Raw genomic sequence first — 17863 nt, 5'->3', positions numbered from 1 at the left:
AAAGCTTAAAGCACACTTTGCACCTTACACAATAATTGTGGGTGAATTCAATATTCCACACTCAGGAATAGATAAAACATGGAAACAGAAACTACACACAGAGAGAGTGCATTTAAAATTTAATGAAAGTGACATCACAGCATACCAAAACTGAATGAACACAAAGAAACCAGTGCTGAGAGGACAACTCATAACTCTCAGTGCCTCCAACAAGAAACGTGTGGAAGTGTACATTAGAAGCTTTACAACATACCTGAAAGCGCTAGAATAAAAACAAACAAAAAAACTAAAGAACCCATAGAGGATTACACAGAAGGAAATAGTCAAACTCAGGGCTGAAACCAAAGAGAAAAAAAGAAAACTGTACAAAATAATCAAGAAAAACAGGAACTAGTTCTTTGAGAAAATCAACTAGATAGATAAATCCTTAACAAGACTTATCTGAGGACACAGAGACTGTATCCAAATTAACAAATTACGAAATGGAAACAGAGATGAAACAAGAGAATTTAGGAAATTCAAAAGAAATATCAGATTCTACTATAAAAGTCTGTACTCAACAAAACTGAAAAATCTGCATGTAATGGACAATTTTCTAGAGAGCAGGAATCAAAATTGAATCAGGATCACTGAAATTATATAACGTAAATGTATATTTAGAATATGTGCTCACATATTTTTGCATTATGGATTTGCTTTATCCTAGACTTTAAATTATTTTCATCCTTTACACACACACACACACACACACACACACACACACACACATTCACATGGAAACAGAGTAAACAAGGGTACATACTGAGACTTGGGAAGAAAAGGAAAGAAAATCTGATAATTTACATAACATTTCACTTGAGATTCCAATAAAAATTATTGTAATAGAAGTTTTTTGAAGTCATTATTTAGTAATGCATCATGATGATATTGAGCAGCATTGTGAATACATCACTATGTTGTACATTTTAAAATAGAACAAATCAAGCTGCTTGGAGGAAGTTCATTTAGCAACGTGCCTACTGTTCAGCATGGGGACTTGAGTTTCTGTCAAGAAAAGATAGGATCGTGGTTCATGTCCATAAAGGGTAGGAACACCTGAGGATCCATGATGCTCACTTAGTAGCAACTCTAGTTGCATCTAGTATACTTCAGGCTAAAATGAGATGAGAAATCAGAGAATAAGGTGGAGTGCATGGAAGGGACTCACAGTCCAGTGACAGGATCATTGGAGGATCAGTGAAACTTCAAGTTAGGTACCAGTTTAATGTATTAGTGTTCACTGACATGAGTAAATCAGATCTTCAGGAACAGGGTCCTACTATCAAATCATGGACAGGAACCAACAGCCTTGTCAATAGTCTGTGATGTTTGTGGGAATCCAATGAATCCCCTTTGACAAATGACTCAACACGATGTAATCCATTCCTAGCACTGAAGGTAACAGAGATCGTACTTGGTAATATAAACTGTCTTGATGTACCTTAGTCTCCTCCATTATATGGTGACTCTATTTAAATTCCTTTCATAAATGTAGAAAATGTAGTGTGATAGTATGGTATGTAGTAGAAACAGTGGGGCCTCAAGCATCTGCAGGAGAACTAATTGAGGACAGCCTGAGAGACAAAGGCTAGCTGGTGCAGATAATGCCAGAAAATCAGGAACTTATTTTTAAGGGAGATGCTTTTTCAGAACCAATGAAGCACAGGTAGGAGGTATTAAAGGAGCTCACAGTGTTAAGAGAGCTTGCTGGTACGTTTCTCACCTGCTTCCAGAGTTTGTGTCCTTGACTTGTGTGCCCTGGAAATGATCGGATTAAGACATGAGCCTATAAGTACAGAGGAGCTATCGCTATTTTTGTAGTGCATGGAACTGGGAGACCACTTCCCATGCCTCAGGGGATTTAGTTACTGTCAGAAGAAATTCCACAGGTAGGGTGTTAACATGCAACAGCTGTTACATGAGTCCATGGACCAGTGGGACCTTCAGGTCCTTTGGTGTCCCTGGTGCCCGGCCTGATGTCACTAAGCGAAGAGATAGCTGAGAGGCAGAAGGGCCCTGTCTTAATTACTGCTACAAACCTCTCTGCATCTGATTTACTGAAGCAGGACAAAGAGCATGTTGAGAAAAGGAGACAGCTAGAGAGTACGGCTGTATCAATCTGTCTATGATAATGGGCTTTTTTTTATGGTCCACTTGCAGATTGAGACCTTGACTGCCTATATTGGGTCTAACTCTGTTATAGTCCCACCACCTCCTGCCCCTCGACTCTCTATGCCAACCTTGACGGTATGAACCAAGGTGGTGCCTTTGGTTACTGTGGTACCCGAAGTGGTCTCCATAGTAGATAATCTGTTCTCTAATTAGGATCTCAAGAGTGATGAACACTCCCATCTAAACCTTATAGAAATGTATTTTCTAGATATAAACGCAACCAAGTCTTCCCTTACCAATTCTTGTTGTCTCTGCTATGATTCAGTTTTCATACATTATGAGAGAATAGCGGCCTCGGGCCCCATAAGACAGAAGCACACAGATGAGGGGTGCCAGTGGAGGTCCCCATAATCTCTCCTCTTGCAATAAGTTTCTGGGCAAGGACTATGCATAGGCACTGTCCTCCCAGAGAAAAGGTTTCTTTGTGACTCTACTCATGACTATGGTATGTGATTCACCTGAGGATACCTGGCGGGCTTGCTCTTCAGGATTGACCCCTTGGGTACATTTACTTGTCCTGAATCAGACTAAGGAGTTTTGTGTCTTAGTTTAGATGATGCCTTGGCTCCTCTATCATGAGGCTCCGAGATCTTTGAAAAATTTAAAAAATGGACCGGGTCTAATTCAGAGAATGAAAGAACCAATTATATCTTTAAACCGGATTGTGCTTCTGGGAGCCAGCCTGGGAGGGCTAAGAATGGGAATTTCCTCCCTGGCAATATTATCTAACCACTGCTCCAGTTTCTGTGCAGCCATAGACCTTGAAATCCAGAGGATAAATTATTTTATGTCCCACATTCAAAAGTCGCTCACCTCCCTGGCAGAAGTAGTTCTTCAGAACAGGAAATGGTTAGACCTATTGTTTTTACATCAGTTTCAACTGTGGTAGCTCCTTTGATCTTCTATGTTTTCTCCTAAAGTTTGGTCTTTATTTTCAATTGATCAGTTGCTTTAATCAAGTAACACCTTAACTCTCTGCAAATAATGGTCCTCAAAAACAGTATGAGGCTGTTGGAAAATGATGACCTTTGATTTCAAGATTGAAATAGTGGCCTAGAAAAAGTGGGTTTGGTGAGGGGATAAAGAAGTCACAGTAAGAAATTATCTACCCTTGGCTTCCCTGCTCAAAACATTCCTTAATTCTCCTTCTCCCCGTCCAGCAGCCAACCCTACCTTGGCTTACTTAGTTCATTAAAGATGTTTTTAAGTTGCTCCTGTGGTTTTGTTTTATTGTGAGGTAGTGTCTTCAAGTGGATGTTTCTGAATAGGGCAGAAACAAGTGCATATGGTGAGACTGCCTCTCATGGTTTTTTGCTGGGACATGTCCTTGGAGAGGACACATGATGTTTGGACAGAGTATAAATAGAACTCAGCGAACAATGACAGCACACTTGAATAGCTAGCTTTGCAACAATTTGTTGGTGTCTTGTCTTCATCTTCACTGATCCTCTATTTGTGAAGAGTGAAACATCTGAGAACTTCTCCTGGTATCCATGCTGGTCCAGGTCACTCTCTATGACTTCTACAGAATCTACAGAGGCCTGGTGGTTTCTGCTGGATCGTGTCACTGCTTTTGATTCATGTTTGGTTTTCTGACATTACAGAATTGGATTGTCTCTATCCTGACAAATAGAGATTGTAATCATTCCAAGGGAAAACGTGTAAATGGGTGTACACTCCCTTGTCCTATTTACCATTTTTCCCTCTAGAATTTGATAATTGCCTTGAAGGGAGGGTCAAACAGTTTGAGGACACTTATTAAACGTAAATTTTAAAAAAATTTAAGCCTACATCCTCTTTTGTACCCAAGGGTAGCATCCAACATACTATGTGGCTGAGATTGTCTCTGACCACCCCCATCTTCCCTTCTCCCACATGATAACACAATTAAACATCCACCTTGAAACTAAGTTGATTGTTCATTTGTAACTATAGAAATAACAGATTTTTGATTGATTTTATATTATACACAATTAAAGATAATTAGATTTTTTATACCTAATAATGGTTGATCATGCATTCATTGTCCATTGAATTTAGGTGATGATAGTTGTCTTAGTCAGGGTTTCAATTTCTGCACAAACATCATGACCAAGAATCAAGTTGGGGAAGAAAGAGGATATTCAGCTTCCATGTCCACATTGTTATTCATTTGGAAAGTCAGGACTGGAACTCAAGCAGGTCAGGAAGCTGGAGCTAATGCAGAAGCTATGGAAGGATGTTGTTTACTGAAGTGCTTTTCCTGGCTTGTTCAGCTAGTTTCTCAGAGAACCCAGGTTTACCAGCCCAGGGATGGCACCACCCAAAATGGGCTGGGCCCTCCCCATTGATCACTAGTTGAAAAAAGTGCCATGCAGCTGGACCTAATGGAGGCATTTCTTTAACTCGGGCTCCTTTCTCTGTGATAACTCCAGCTTTTGTCAAGTTGACAAAGGGAACCAACCAGTACAATAGTTTATATTCTCATGGCAAAGATGAAGAAATTGACACCAATGTCCGAGACCAGCTTGGAATCTCAAGAGTTCCACCCGGAGCCGGTGTGAGGATTGAAAGAAAAGGAAAAGTTAGTTAAAGCTGCAATATGGCTTTGGACTGACATGAGGCCTAAGTCTCATGGCCTAAGTGAAGTTCGGCTTTATTTGTTGGCTTTTAAATCGTCTTAATCACATGCAAAAATGATAACAACTGTTCTGAGACAGAGATCAAGTAAGTTAACAATTAAAGATCAGGGGAAAAGTTCAGAGACAAAAATGGATACTTCTGTGCCTACATTCCAAAATCCACCCTGCCCTGAGCTGCATTTTTTCAGGATGCTACCCAGAGCTAGAAATACAAACCTACTTCCATATGCCACATTCTAAAAGGCCCTGCCCGAACTTCAGATGTAGATGTGCTTCCTTATAACCCTTAAAGGGAGTAGCACAGAGGACAGAATCCTGCCTTAGCAAGCCCCAAAATGTTCTGGGATAATATTAATATTACTCTGCCATCAAATATTCAGAGGTGCCAAAAGCGCTCTCCACACATCAATAGTATTAGGAACATAAAACTTTCTAGGACAAACTCTCCCCTTCCAGGCAAAGATATTGATGAATTCTGTCTCAAGATTATTATCAATGGAATAAACTAACCTGGATTACTGAATGTTTGCAACTTATGATGCTTTAGCTAAAATTTCATTTTCCACTATTTTTGTAATTTTTAAAGAAATATTCATCATTGATTTAAAGTATGACAAAAACTTAGTAGAGAAACATCTTCATATACTTTACACAAAAATTCCTTTGTATTATTTGTAATTTTGTCTTTATTTTTTAAAATCTGACAATTTCATACATGTTTATAATACATTTCAGCCTTTGCCCCTCTGTCCCACCTGTCTTATCTCCATTACACACCCCTCAAATACTCATCTTGAAAAGTCTCTTTCTCACATTCACATCTTTGGGTTTGTCTTGTGTCCCACAGAGGTTATCTTTGGGATCCGGACTGTCAGCATTTCCACTGGAGTCTGGGAGGCTCAAATGTGAATATACATGTGAAATTAATGACTGCATCTCTCCCATGATCTGCCAGTAGCCAATCGTTGAGCAGAATGGGGGATGGACCATTGAGTTCCCCTCTGTTCCTGTGCTGATGAGGAATCCATTTTGGGTAGCTGTAGAGTTGGAACAAAACCATGATTGTCTTGGCTGTACATGACCACAATATTGAATTTCCATTCCTTCTCTCATCTTCTGGCTCCTGCACTCTTTCTCTTCCTAGTCCACAATGCTCTGATCTGTGGAGGGTGTGCTATAAGTATACTGTTTGGAGATAAGCAAACAAGAGCCCCTTAGCCTTGCACCATGAGCATCATGCATGTGTACGTTCACCACAGTTCACCACATTGGAATTCTCTCTGGCTAATGCTGGCTGTAGCATTTGTCCATGGGTATGATTATGAACATTCAGAAGATAGTTTGGAATCACATTTATTTAAACAACTGTAGAAAACTTCTCCCCCAGGACCTAAGAACTTCTAATATCTTAACCTGTAATAACTGCACATAGGTAAGAGTTAAGAGGATAATCATTATACAAACTAAAGCCAGGTGATTCTCCCAGAAGCCCCATGATGACAGATCAATGCCCTGGATCGTCAAGAATTCTTCACCAGTACATCTGTAATTCAACACACACAAAGTTAATGTCAAAGTTTATTCAACATATTTACTTTTGCTTCCCTTAAAAATTCATAATTTCAACACATTCAAAATTACTCCCTTTTATTTAAATGACAGTAGTTATGATGTGTACAGGGTGATTTGACTTATCTAAGTGGATAAATGATATTGTACCAATTGAATCAGAGTATTTTGGTGTGTTCTTTGATGTGGTGCCTTAATTGAGATCAAAACAGGGTATAGTGGCAGGACCTATATGGAGTTGAGATTTGTGTGTGAGCAAGGTGTGCAAACAACCTGCCAAGGAATGTGAGGGTTAATAACACACTAGGACAGTCATGGACCAACCAGTTTGGAAGCAGACCGGGCAGGTGTAGAGGACCACCTGGGTCAAAGGAAGCCAGAGTCTGTGAGTACTTGGGGGTAGAGTGGAGCTGCTGAGATAAAGATATCTTGTAGTGCCATGTGTGCCCACTTTGGGTACCATCTGTTGCAATAAATAATAAGTTGTGCTTCCAAATGTGTTATGTATAATGCCAAGCGACTGAAACTACTTGAGTCTGTCACCTTAATTAATTTCTGAAACTATCCAGAGAAGTGTAGCTGCCATATCCACTTAAAAGCATACAGGATGAAGGCCAAAAACTGTGGCTAGTTTACACAGTCACGCTATGATCCAACACTGTAGTCTTCATGGTAACCTTCCTTTCTAAGACTGTAATGCTGTTCTCTTCAATAGGTAAAAGCATGGATCATGTATTGTTTTTACTCCTGAAGCAGACACTCCAAGCTCTTTACTGATGCAGACATTCCAGAGAAATAAAAGTTTTGTCAGCATTTTGCTGACCCAGCTGACAGTCATATAGAAGAACAGAGGCATGGGATTAGAGATCTGGGACCAGAGGAGATTAAGAGTTTGCAGCAGGAGTCAGTGAGTAGCTGCCCGGTCCTGTAGTAAGACTGAAGTGACAACCACAGCTGCTTACCTACAGGACATCCCCAGCAGTGCAGACTGAGCCTGTGGGAGCAGTTGGGAGCACAGCAGCAGGCAGTGGCCCTGACACAGGTTAGGACAGGAGCTGCTGCTAAGAATTCTGCATACAATTACATCTGCTGCCTGTGTATTTCCATCCCTGGGACCCCTATTCCCTTGCATTTCTTAGGATTTAGCAGATAACAAATCTTCTAAAAGAGCACATTTCTTCCTCTTGAGAGGACAGAGTCTGTGGGTGGACTCCTCTGCTTCCATTTTCCTAGCTATGTCCCCCTTACAAGTAACTGGTAAGAAGGTTGTATTGAAAAGTTGCCAGGCCTCACTAGAGGAGAGAAGATGTGAGGAATAGGATCTGTCCAAACAGTTAGTCTTATCAGCAATTGAAAACACAAACTAGAATTGCTGTTATTTATTATTATTTTGAATATCTGTGAGAGCTATGAGAATATTTTTCTCTCACATTTATATCAAAATCAATTATAAGAATAATCAGAAGATAAAGGTATTCTGACTTTAAAAAAGTTTAATTTTATCAAAAATCGGTTTTCGTATTTTAATATTATTACCCCCCCAAAAAAGATTTTTCTCAATGCTCAATGCTGAAATATTTCTTTTATTGCAGGTCATATTCTCTGATAGGAGATTTTACACACACACACATACACACACACACACACACACACACACACACACACAAACACACACACACCTTTGATTTCTTGAAGACTTCCAGAGTTTGAGGCAGAAGAAAGACCCTGAAATCTGGCAGGGAAACTCACATTTTTGCCCTGACATTATGAGGGTCACCTCTTAGACACCCTACCTTATACATTTAGAAATCCTTTCACATTGCTAACTTATCAGGGAAGCCCATGTTAAACTCAAATATTTTGAAACAAGCAACTCAAATCCATAATCAAAACACCAAAACTCTTTTTCTAAGAGGCCCTAAAAATCCTTTCTGCATATAACCTACACCACAGAGAAGTAGGGTCAAGATATGTGTCCTCTGGTGCACAGAGAATCAAGCCAGGGAACGGGCAAAGGACAGAGTGTTAACCCTGAACAGGCAGGTCCCTTTAAGTCTACTAGCATTCTATTCCCCATTATGACATGGAAATCAAGCTTACATTACATAGTTCTGACATCTACTGACTTCTTCTGTTTTGTATTCTGGACAGAAGTTTTGTGACAGGAATTCATTGTGCAGCAAAGCCTGTAGAGAAACAGGGGATTGGAACTTACATTTCCATATGTTTTAAAAGAATAAGCACAGCTATAACTTCAAGTACAATCTTTACCACTACTTGCAAAACATTAAAAAATAACCTACCAAGTTCATAGTCTGCTCAGCACACTAGTGTCCCTGCCTGGACAGCTCCAGAATTCAGAAGCTAGTGATTGAAAGAATGTTGTTTCCCATTGGCTAAAATGTGAAAACTCTAAATTACCCCACACATCCTTCTTCTTTGCACTCTAAGAAACACTCCACTGACTTAAATACCAACCAGTGAAGGGGCCCATGTCTCTAGCCAAATATGTAGCAGAGGATGGCATTGTCTGGCATCACCAGGAGGAGAAGCCTTTGGTCCTATGAAGGCTTGTCTCTCCAGTGTAGGGGAGTGCCAGAGCAATGAAGAGGGAGTGAGTGGTTGGGAGTGGTTGCATCTTCATGGATGCGAGGGGAGGGAGAGAAGGGAAAAGGAGATAACATGTGAAATGTCAATATATAAAATATCCAATAAAAAGATCAAAAAAATAAAACCTAAATGAAACCTACTCCATATAAAATAAAGAAATAGAGAGAGAGAAAGAAAAAAAAAGAAAAGAAGGAAGGAAGAGAAAGAAAGAAAGAAAGAAAGAAAGAAAGAAAGAAAGGGAAGAAAGAAACAATGCACTGCAGAGAAAGCTGTGAAGCCAATATGGCTGTGGGTATTACTTGTTTTCTGTTTCTGTTAATTTCCTGATATGAAATATACATTGTAGTTTCTGTTCTGTCATCGATTCTTCATTGGGAAGAAACACTGTGGCTTGTTTGTTCTTCATCATATCATCTACCTTTCTTCTTCGCTCTGAGCTTTCTCTCCCTCTTCATTTATCTCAAATAACACATGATAGGGGAAATACACAGGTTTGACTTACTGATATTAGGCTAAGTAAAACTACTAGGAAAATGTTCATCTTTTGCTCCTATTAGGAAATTCCTGGGCAGGAGATGGTTCGAGATTATAGCTGAGAAAAGGACTTGGGTGGGACTCATTTAATGCACTATAATCAGAGAACTCAAGTACAGTAACAGAGAGGACAGCTTACCCTAAATCCGTAATGAGGGATGCTAAAGTACTGAATCCATGAGAGGTTGGGCAGGAAGCTTCCAGAGTACAGTGACAGACCTGAAAAAAACTACATAGAGCAGAACCACTAGTTAGAACCAATGGTTAAGAATTCTAGATAAGTTGTTCTCTCTCCAAGTCCCCCACATCCTTCTGACCATTTCTGCTCTTGACCCTCAGATCAGATCTTTAAAAATAGTTCTTCCAGTTAACTCTGAACTAAAGTCCTCACTCTTGGCAAAGCCAAGGTTTTCTGTGGCTTTTAATAGTAGGATCTGTCACCCCACTCTGTAGACACCAGAACATATAGATGCTTATGCTATCTTTAAGATGGCATGCAATCTGCACACATACCTTAAGCTCTCAACAGTTCCATGCTGCATCCATGTGAAAGTCCACCTGCCTACCTCCATCGTGTTTCAGTTCAGATCTCATGTCAGGGTTTTTAATTATCTCCATCCCCCTGTTTCTGTTTTTCCAGGTTACACATTTTTAACACACACATTTGGCACACACCTGTGTAGACTCCTACCTACTCTTGGTTTCTATTGGTGTTAAAAAAAAAAGTCTTCATGACCAAAAGTATGTGGGCAAATGGGTTTATTTACCTGGCCACTCTGACCATAATCTGGAGGAAAGAGCTGAAGCAGAGACTCTGAAGGATGCTGATTACTGGCTCATACCCATTGCTAATGTAAGATCCTCAAAGCAAGGATCCCCATGCTCTGTCCCAGGAAAGGCTACACCCCAAATCACTCATGAGAAGTGGTCTTGATGCAAAGTGCAAGAGGATTTTTATTCCAAGTGAGCTGGGCCCAACAACAATACACCATGCAAGGGTAGAGGACTGCAGACCCTGAGTGCAGGATCGGAACAGCATTTATAGGATTCACAACAAAGCCAGCGAATCACAGACCAATCATGGCAAAGCCCGCAATTCATAACCCAATCATTTTACATCTTAAGCCCCTCCCCATCCAAGGACAAATCATCTTAAACTATGTAAACCCGGTAAGGTGTGGAGCCCTTCCCACTAGCAATACCGAAGCCCAGCCCCTTTTCAATCCACACAAGACAGGTGGAGGGTTAGGTTGTATTTTTCATCCTTTCAATTCCTCAGCCTACTTTCTTACCCAACACAGGATAACCATTTCAAAATGGTACTGTCCACAGTAGGCTGGACACTCCCACATTAATTAATCCAGAAACTACCACCAAAGTATTGCTTATAAGTGAATATGATGCAAGTATTTTTTCCACTGAGGTACTGAGGGTGGGTCCCTCTCCCTCCCCTCTTCTTCCTCCTCTTCCTCCTCTCCCTTTTCTCTCCAGGGTTTCTCTGTGTAGTCCTGATTGTCCTGGAACGTACACTACAAACCAGGCTGGCCTTGGGCAAGCCCTGCCACCTTCTGGCAATGTTCCATCTTCATAATGACCAGAGTTTCCTTCTCGTTGGCAATAGAACCAACCAGCCAAACCCACACACAATCATAACTTCTCTATTGCATTCTTCATAGCCTAGGGTCTCCAGTGGATTTCTGGTAAAATGTAGGATGGTTAGAGTTTAGTCTCTCAAGACTACTCCATGGCCTCTCTTAAACAGACCATTTATTAGAGGGGGTCCCATTGTCCTGCATCCTGTTTGAACTAAGAAGACAATGACCAAAATACTGCATGCCCTGTCTGACCACTAATCTTTGCTGTAGCTTTCAAGCTTTGTTGGAAACAGGACAGCTTTAACAGTGCTGTCACTTTAATAGTGCAAGTGGTAGCTAAAGTTCAGACATTCTAAAATGGATTTGATTCTGTCTTCTCAAGTAGTTAAGTCAAAGAAAGGCAGCAAATCCATGTTGGCTACATGTATTTTTGGTTTGGATTTGTGATAGTTGAAATGAGTTGCATAAAGCTTTATAAGCCAGTGTTTCTAACTGCTACCATGAGTTGGTGACACTTTTGACTCTGTTGATTTAAATAAATCATTGTACTGACCACTCACTTACAAAGTGTAATATTCTGTCTATCATCTCAAGAGTTTATTGCTTACATATGTCAAATAAATTACTTGGTCACTTGCAACCTATATAAACTTTTTAGTTTTTCTTTCTGTTCTGGAAATATTTAGTTTAATCTTTGTACATAAATGGTTCTTTACCACTACCTCCTCCTCCTCCTTGTCCTCCTCTTCCTCCTCCTCCTTCTTTCGTCTTCCTTTTTATGTTATGTTATTTTTGTTTGTTTGGGAGACAATTTCTCTCTGTTTATCCCCTGCTGCCCTGGAACTCATTCTGTAAACCAGGGTTGTGTCAGACGCGCAAACATCTACCTGCATCTGCCTCTCAAGTGCTGGGATCAAAGCTGTGCTCCAACACACTGAGCATCATTTTTACATTCTTATTGCATCTTTTATACTAACTTTTAAAATTCCCATGGTGTTGCAGTAAATATTAAAAAATGGAATCTCTTATCTCTTTATCGCCCCCCACTCACTCTGTGGGTGCTGCTTCTAGTACGGATTTGGTAGACAGACTCTGTCACTGTGTCCAAGCCACCCATGATCTCACACTGCACAACTGCCTCCAAACCAGGTAAAATTACCACCCTGCCTAGCACAAACATAACTCTAAGGCCTGATATCTTTTCATACAAGATTATGTATCAAAGTCCCAATCCACAAACCCTATACACAATAACATTACATCAAATAGACCAAGATATAAACTGCCCTTCTATATGAGATATAAGACCTATAAAATCCTAAAAATGTTTATAGCTACCTAACGCTAATTAAGTCCACCGGAATCCAGTTCATCCTTTTTGATGTCCATCTTGTTCCTTTATCTCTTGGTCCTCCTCTGTCCTCCCTTGCTCTCCTTTTTTCTCTCCACTGATCCTCTCTATCCTCCTCCCTTCCCCTGCCTAATCACAGGCTCTTGCCTTTATTTTACAAATTAAAATGGGAAGGTATCTGACTAGGCAGCCCTTCTTTGGAAAGTCGGTTGTGTTGAAAAGTGTTTTGCTGAGGCAAACATATGAGGGAGGGTTTTCCTGAAGTGGACACAGGGAAAGGCTGAGGCACACTCTTGAAGCAACCTTTTGCTAATGGGAGGTTACAGGAGGGAGGATGTTCTGCTAAAGCAAGCACGTGAAAGGAAGCATGGTGAAGGATTCATTGATAATGACATGCACGTATCAGTCTGCTTTACACTGTGTAGATGAGCTGCATTTGTCAGGACTCCATAGAGAGAAATGCACCAAAAAACTTCTTGTGGTTTGCTCCCAAGGGGAGCACCAGAGTATGTTACAAGATTTTAGCTCTAAAAACCAGAATGCCAAGGCTTCCTTGATAGATACTTGATGGGCAGGCCAGCAGGCTAGACAGTGTACTGTGAGTCCAAGTCTGATGTTATTAATGGGCAGAATGTTTCATCACTTTTTCTGTCCCCTGTGTGTGCTTAGTCAACATTTTGATTGGCATTGAGTTAAAAGTGCTGAAATCTGGGGGAGGGGGCTTCAGGAGTCATGTGGTGAAATTGAAAGTCTGCTCAAGGACAGTGACAATCCCACCTAACTCTTCTCTACTTTTCTTCAGCTTAGGTGAAAAGGACCCACATGGGAGATACTGGGCAAACTACTTCAATGACAGTAATCAAGTATTCATTTTTCTGATTCTATTATGGCCTGTTCTACAAGACAACACTACAGCTAGTGAGGTCATAAGCATCAGGGGAGAATCTGCCATTATTCTTCTAAATGTATATGGTGTTAAACTGACTTCTAATGAGTTATTTACACTTGTAGATGAGTACATCTCAGACATTAATTCATAGAAGCTTGGTTTTGCTTCTTTGATTGACAGAGACCCACAATATCAATAGAAGGTAAGGTGATGGATTAACACAGACCCATAACCTGCAGAGAAAAGAGAATGCAAAGGATCCAGAACTGAAAAGGGGAGTCTGTATTATACCTCTCCTCTCAAGGCTTAAAGATCACAATGAAAGAGAGGATAGAAATACAAAAAGAGCCAGAAGCAGTGGATAACTACAGTGAAGCAGTGTCATCCAGTCACAAGTGTGCAGTGACACATATGAATTCAAAACAGTTGGGACAACATGTGAAACACCTGAACTAGACCAAGCAAGAAACATCTCAGAATGGAGGGTAGAGGTGGACAAAAAGTACCCACCCTTAGCTGGGGAGCAATTGCAGCTGCTGGCTGCTGGTAATGGGGAGATTTCTTTAAAGGAAACCTCTAGAAGCCACCCGTTGTTCCAGTATATGTCCCTAAACACAGGCACACACAGGTTGTATAAGGTGGCTCTGTTGATAGAAATTAAAACAAAGCATGAGGCAGAATGGCAAGAGAGGGTGACAGGAAATGGAGCAGCTACTTTTCAGACGCTTGTACTGTGCCACATGTAGAAGAGTTTGTTCAGTCTTCAGTTTCCAGAGTGATAAGTCTTGGCAGGGGGCTATGGCAGCAGGCAGCAGGCATGGATGTGAGATCAGGAAGCTGAATGCTCAAGTGTTCGTGTGATTGCACAAAGCATAGAGGGTCCAACAAGTGGAATAAGACCACAACCACCCAATGCTACCCCAGTGACATACTTTCCCCTTTATGTCTCTACCTCACAGAGCACAAGCAATTGAAATCTCAGTGTCCCCTGAGGCTCAGGGACAATTCTCAAAAAAAAAAAAAAAAAATCCTCATGAAGAGGAATTTGGAAGGAAGAAAATAGAGTAGACTTGATCAAAACACCTTAGAGGCATTTATACAATTCTCAAACAAAATTTAATTAAAAACCTATTTATTGAAGATCTATATTACTGAATGGCCATATGTATATGACCATTTAAATAAGAAATATAAACAAAACTGAGCACTTTCTCAAAGTCATGCATCTCCCACTGCCAAGCTACAGGATGCTCTTGCACCAGAAGTAATGATGTAAATTATAGCCTATTCAATGGATCTATTTCCCTGCTCTACTTGGTGAAAAAGAATAGAATGTGGTTCCGTTTGTCTGTTGATTCATATACATTAATGGCATATTTATGCACATGTAAGACTGAATAGTCAACTTTACAGAAATGATCAGAAGCATGCTAGCACAGGAAACTGACTTACTATTGAGGACTCTGGAGTCTCCCACTATTCCTAATAATTTCTATCTCAGAGAGCCTGGAGATAGAATCCTCCTGATGAACACTTACATTCTCATGACCTTTGCTTTCCCATTAGAGGGTAGTGAATGAATCAAGTCATCTCTGCTGTGGCTAAAATGGCAGCAAATGTCTTACACCAACATGAAAGCAAAGCAGAAATCTGCTCCCTTTGCGAGAGAATCAGCCAATCACAACACTTTCCTGAATTCCAAGGTATTATGGTTTCTAATATGATCCCAAGAAATGTCTTTTAAGAACCCACTAGAAATGGCCTCTTAACCACATTCCAGTACTGAAATTAGAGCAATAGTCACAAAAGATGAAGAAAGGCAGCTCCTTCTCTACTACAATAAGCTTTAGCATATGGTCTCATCTTCCAAGTAATGATTTATCAAGCAGGTTACCTATCCAAGAAGGAACAGAGAAATTTTTTTCTCTTAGAAAAACACACTCACCAACATGAACACGAAGTAGATGGTCACAAACAGTGTTGGAAGAGCCACTGCATTCTCCCCGGCTCCCAAACACAAGGGCAGGGAACTGGCAGAATAAGCCAGAATCATGATAGTAAATATCATAGTGAAGAAACAGTTTATACTCGTTTTCACTCCTTAGAGGAAAAAAATGAATTAGTCCAGGTACCCAAGTCCAGAGAACTGTATATTGTTCCGATAACACTTCAATCATCACAGGAACTGGTTACCATTCTAAAGCCACCCAACAACTCCGGGTCTCCTGTTTCATTAATTCCTTCCATGTGGCCACAGAGAGTTGTTAGACAGAATTTAATTCTACTTTTATATATGTATTTATGTGTGTCTGTTTGAAAGTATACCACATGTGTGCAGTTTCCCTTTGGAGGCCAGAGAGAGCATCAGATCTTCTACAGCCATAGTTTCAAGCCATTGAAAGCTGACCAATGATGTGTGTGCTGGGAGCCAATGTGGGGACCATGGAAGAATAGCAACTGTTTTTGCCTGATGAGCCATCTTTCCAGCCCCATCATATGGCTATCTTTTTAGACTTGTCAGAAATATATCTTTCCATATGCTACCCATTTTCATTTATACATAATTAAGGACAACTTATGAGATCCCCACATGGAGAGCTCCAGGCAACACAACTGACCGAAATTCTATGCCTTCTCTCACAGGAGAATCACCAGGGGAAACCACTCCTGTCCACATTTTCCTGTGTTTATTATAATCCCATGAATATGGAAATTGAGATCAGGATTGTGCTGGTTAGTTTTTACCATCTATTACAAGTTACGGCCATATGGGAAGAGGGAACCTCAGTGAAGAAATGTTTCTGGCTTTTACCCCAAGCAGGGGTGTGAGAGGCAGGTGGATCTGTGCGAGTTCAAGGCTACCCTGATCTGCAAAGAGTCCAGACAGCCAGAGCTTGATATACAGAGAAATTGTATGTTGAAAAGAAAAAAAAAAGAAACTACTACTCTGGATCTCCAATTTCATCATTGCCTTCCCCGTAACCACAGAAAATTACAGAGAATTGTTATACAGGGTTTTTTTGTTTTGTTTTTTAAGATTGATTTATTTATTTTGTGTATGTAAGTCGGTACACTGCCATTGTCTTCAGACACACCAGAAGAGGGCATCAGATCCCATTACAGATGGTTGTGAGCCACAGTGTGGTTGCTGGGAACTAAACTCAGGACCTCTGGAAGGGTAGTCAGTGCCCTGAACCACTGAGCCATCTCTTTAGCCCTACAGGTTTCATTATCATCATCATTATTATTATTACTATTATTAGTATTATGTTGTTGTTGTTGCTGCTGCTGCTGCTATAAAATGTGGTGTACATGTGTCATGGTGTACTCTCGTCTTTAGAAGCAAGCTAGCTAGTAGGAAGCATTACTCCATGGCCTCAGCTTCAGTTCCTGCCTCCAGGTTCCTGATTGAGTTCCTATCCTGACTTCCCTTCATGTGTTGTAAATAGTCTAAGGCAATGATTTAAACAACCTTGCAACTAGTGGTTTTAACACCTAGAGAATGGGAGGGTGCTTCCAACTTTATTTTTCCCTAGGAGATTATGAAACAGCTATAGAGGAGGGCTGATTCATAATCTTTATGGAGCTGATACATGAATCATACATTGTTGTGTGTTTTTATAATTGTCACAGGAAAGCAAGATGGAATCTGGGGGAGGTGAATTCAATCCCTAATTGTGTAGAAATTAATCTTATTATTATCATGGAGTGGATATGAGTGTACATGTATCATGGTATTCATGTTGTAAATGTGCCATGGTGTTCATCTGCCAGGGAGTGCATATGTCATGGTGTGCAATGCGATGGTCTACATGTGTCATGGTGTGTTCTATGGTGTGCATGTATCATGGTGTTTACTGTTAGGGTTTGTATGTGCCACTATATGCATGTATCATGGTGTCCATGTGCCATGATATGCATCTGTCATGATGTACATGTGGCATAGTTTTCATGAGTCATGTTGTGTATTTGGAATGGTGAACATGGGTCATGGTGTGCATGTGTCTGTGAGTGAATGTGTTATGATTTGCATGTGCCATGGTGTGCATGTGTTATGGTGTGCATGTTTCATGGTGAAGATTGACTTTCTGGAATGATTCTTTCTTCTATTTTGGATGCTGAGGTTCAAATTAAGGTCGTCAGCCTTACAGAACAAGTACATTTATCCATAAGCCTTCCCATGACATAAATGAGTGATTCTAGATGATAAATCATTTATTACATGAACTCCACGCTTTATCCGTACTCATTTTGGGATGGTGGATGTGTGTGTTAAAAATTTGGAAATCCTAGAGAGGCTAGGATGAAGCCTAACCATAAAACACGAAAATCTGTACGTGTTCTAAATAACTATTTATATTATTTCCTTTCAAAAAAAATCTCAAATTCAATGTCCTCTTTCTTTGCAATCTGGTACCGTAAGACAGTGTATACATTTAGTCTCTTTACATACATGCATATGTATGAGACATCACCCACTTTT

At 40.3% G+C, this 17863-nt stretch overlaps 1 protein-coding gene across 1 annotated transcript in view; it reads right to left on the bottom strand.

Moving 5' to 3' along the window:
* Nucleotides 1-5666: 5666 nt before the first annotated feature.
* LOC308427543 (ATP-binding cassette sub-family G member 3) overlaps nt 5667-17863 on the bottom strand; it is a gene marked incomplete at its 5' end in the record, with an annotated part of 33273 nt that continues 21076 nt past the window's right edge. The window contains 4 exons of the mRNA XM_080925690.1: nt 5667-6375; nt 8502-8587; nt 9685-9774; nt 15326-15480. Of these exons, the coding sequence (XP_080781816.1) occupies nt 6186-6375; nt 8502-8587; nt 9685-9774; nt 15326-15480 (521 nt within the window). The 3' untranslated portion in view covers nt 5667-6185. The remainder of the gene's footprint in view (nt 6376-8501; nt 8588-9684; nt 9775-15325; nt 15481-17863) is intronic.

The sequence above is a fragment of the Micromys minutus genome (assembly GCF_963924665.1).
Source record: "Micromys minutus genome assembly, chromosome: 11".
Lineage (NCBI taxonomy): Eukaryota > Metazoa > Chordata > Mammalia > Rodentia > Muridae > Micromys > Micromys minutus.
Note: the sequence above shows the minus strand (reverse complement) of the source record. Positions and strands in the feature narration are given on the sequence as shown.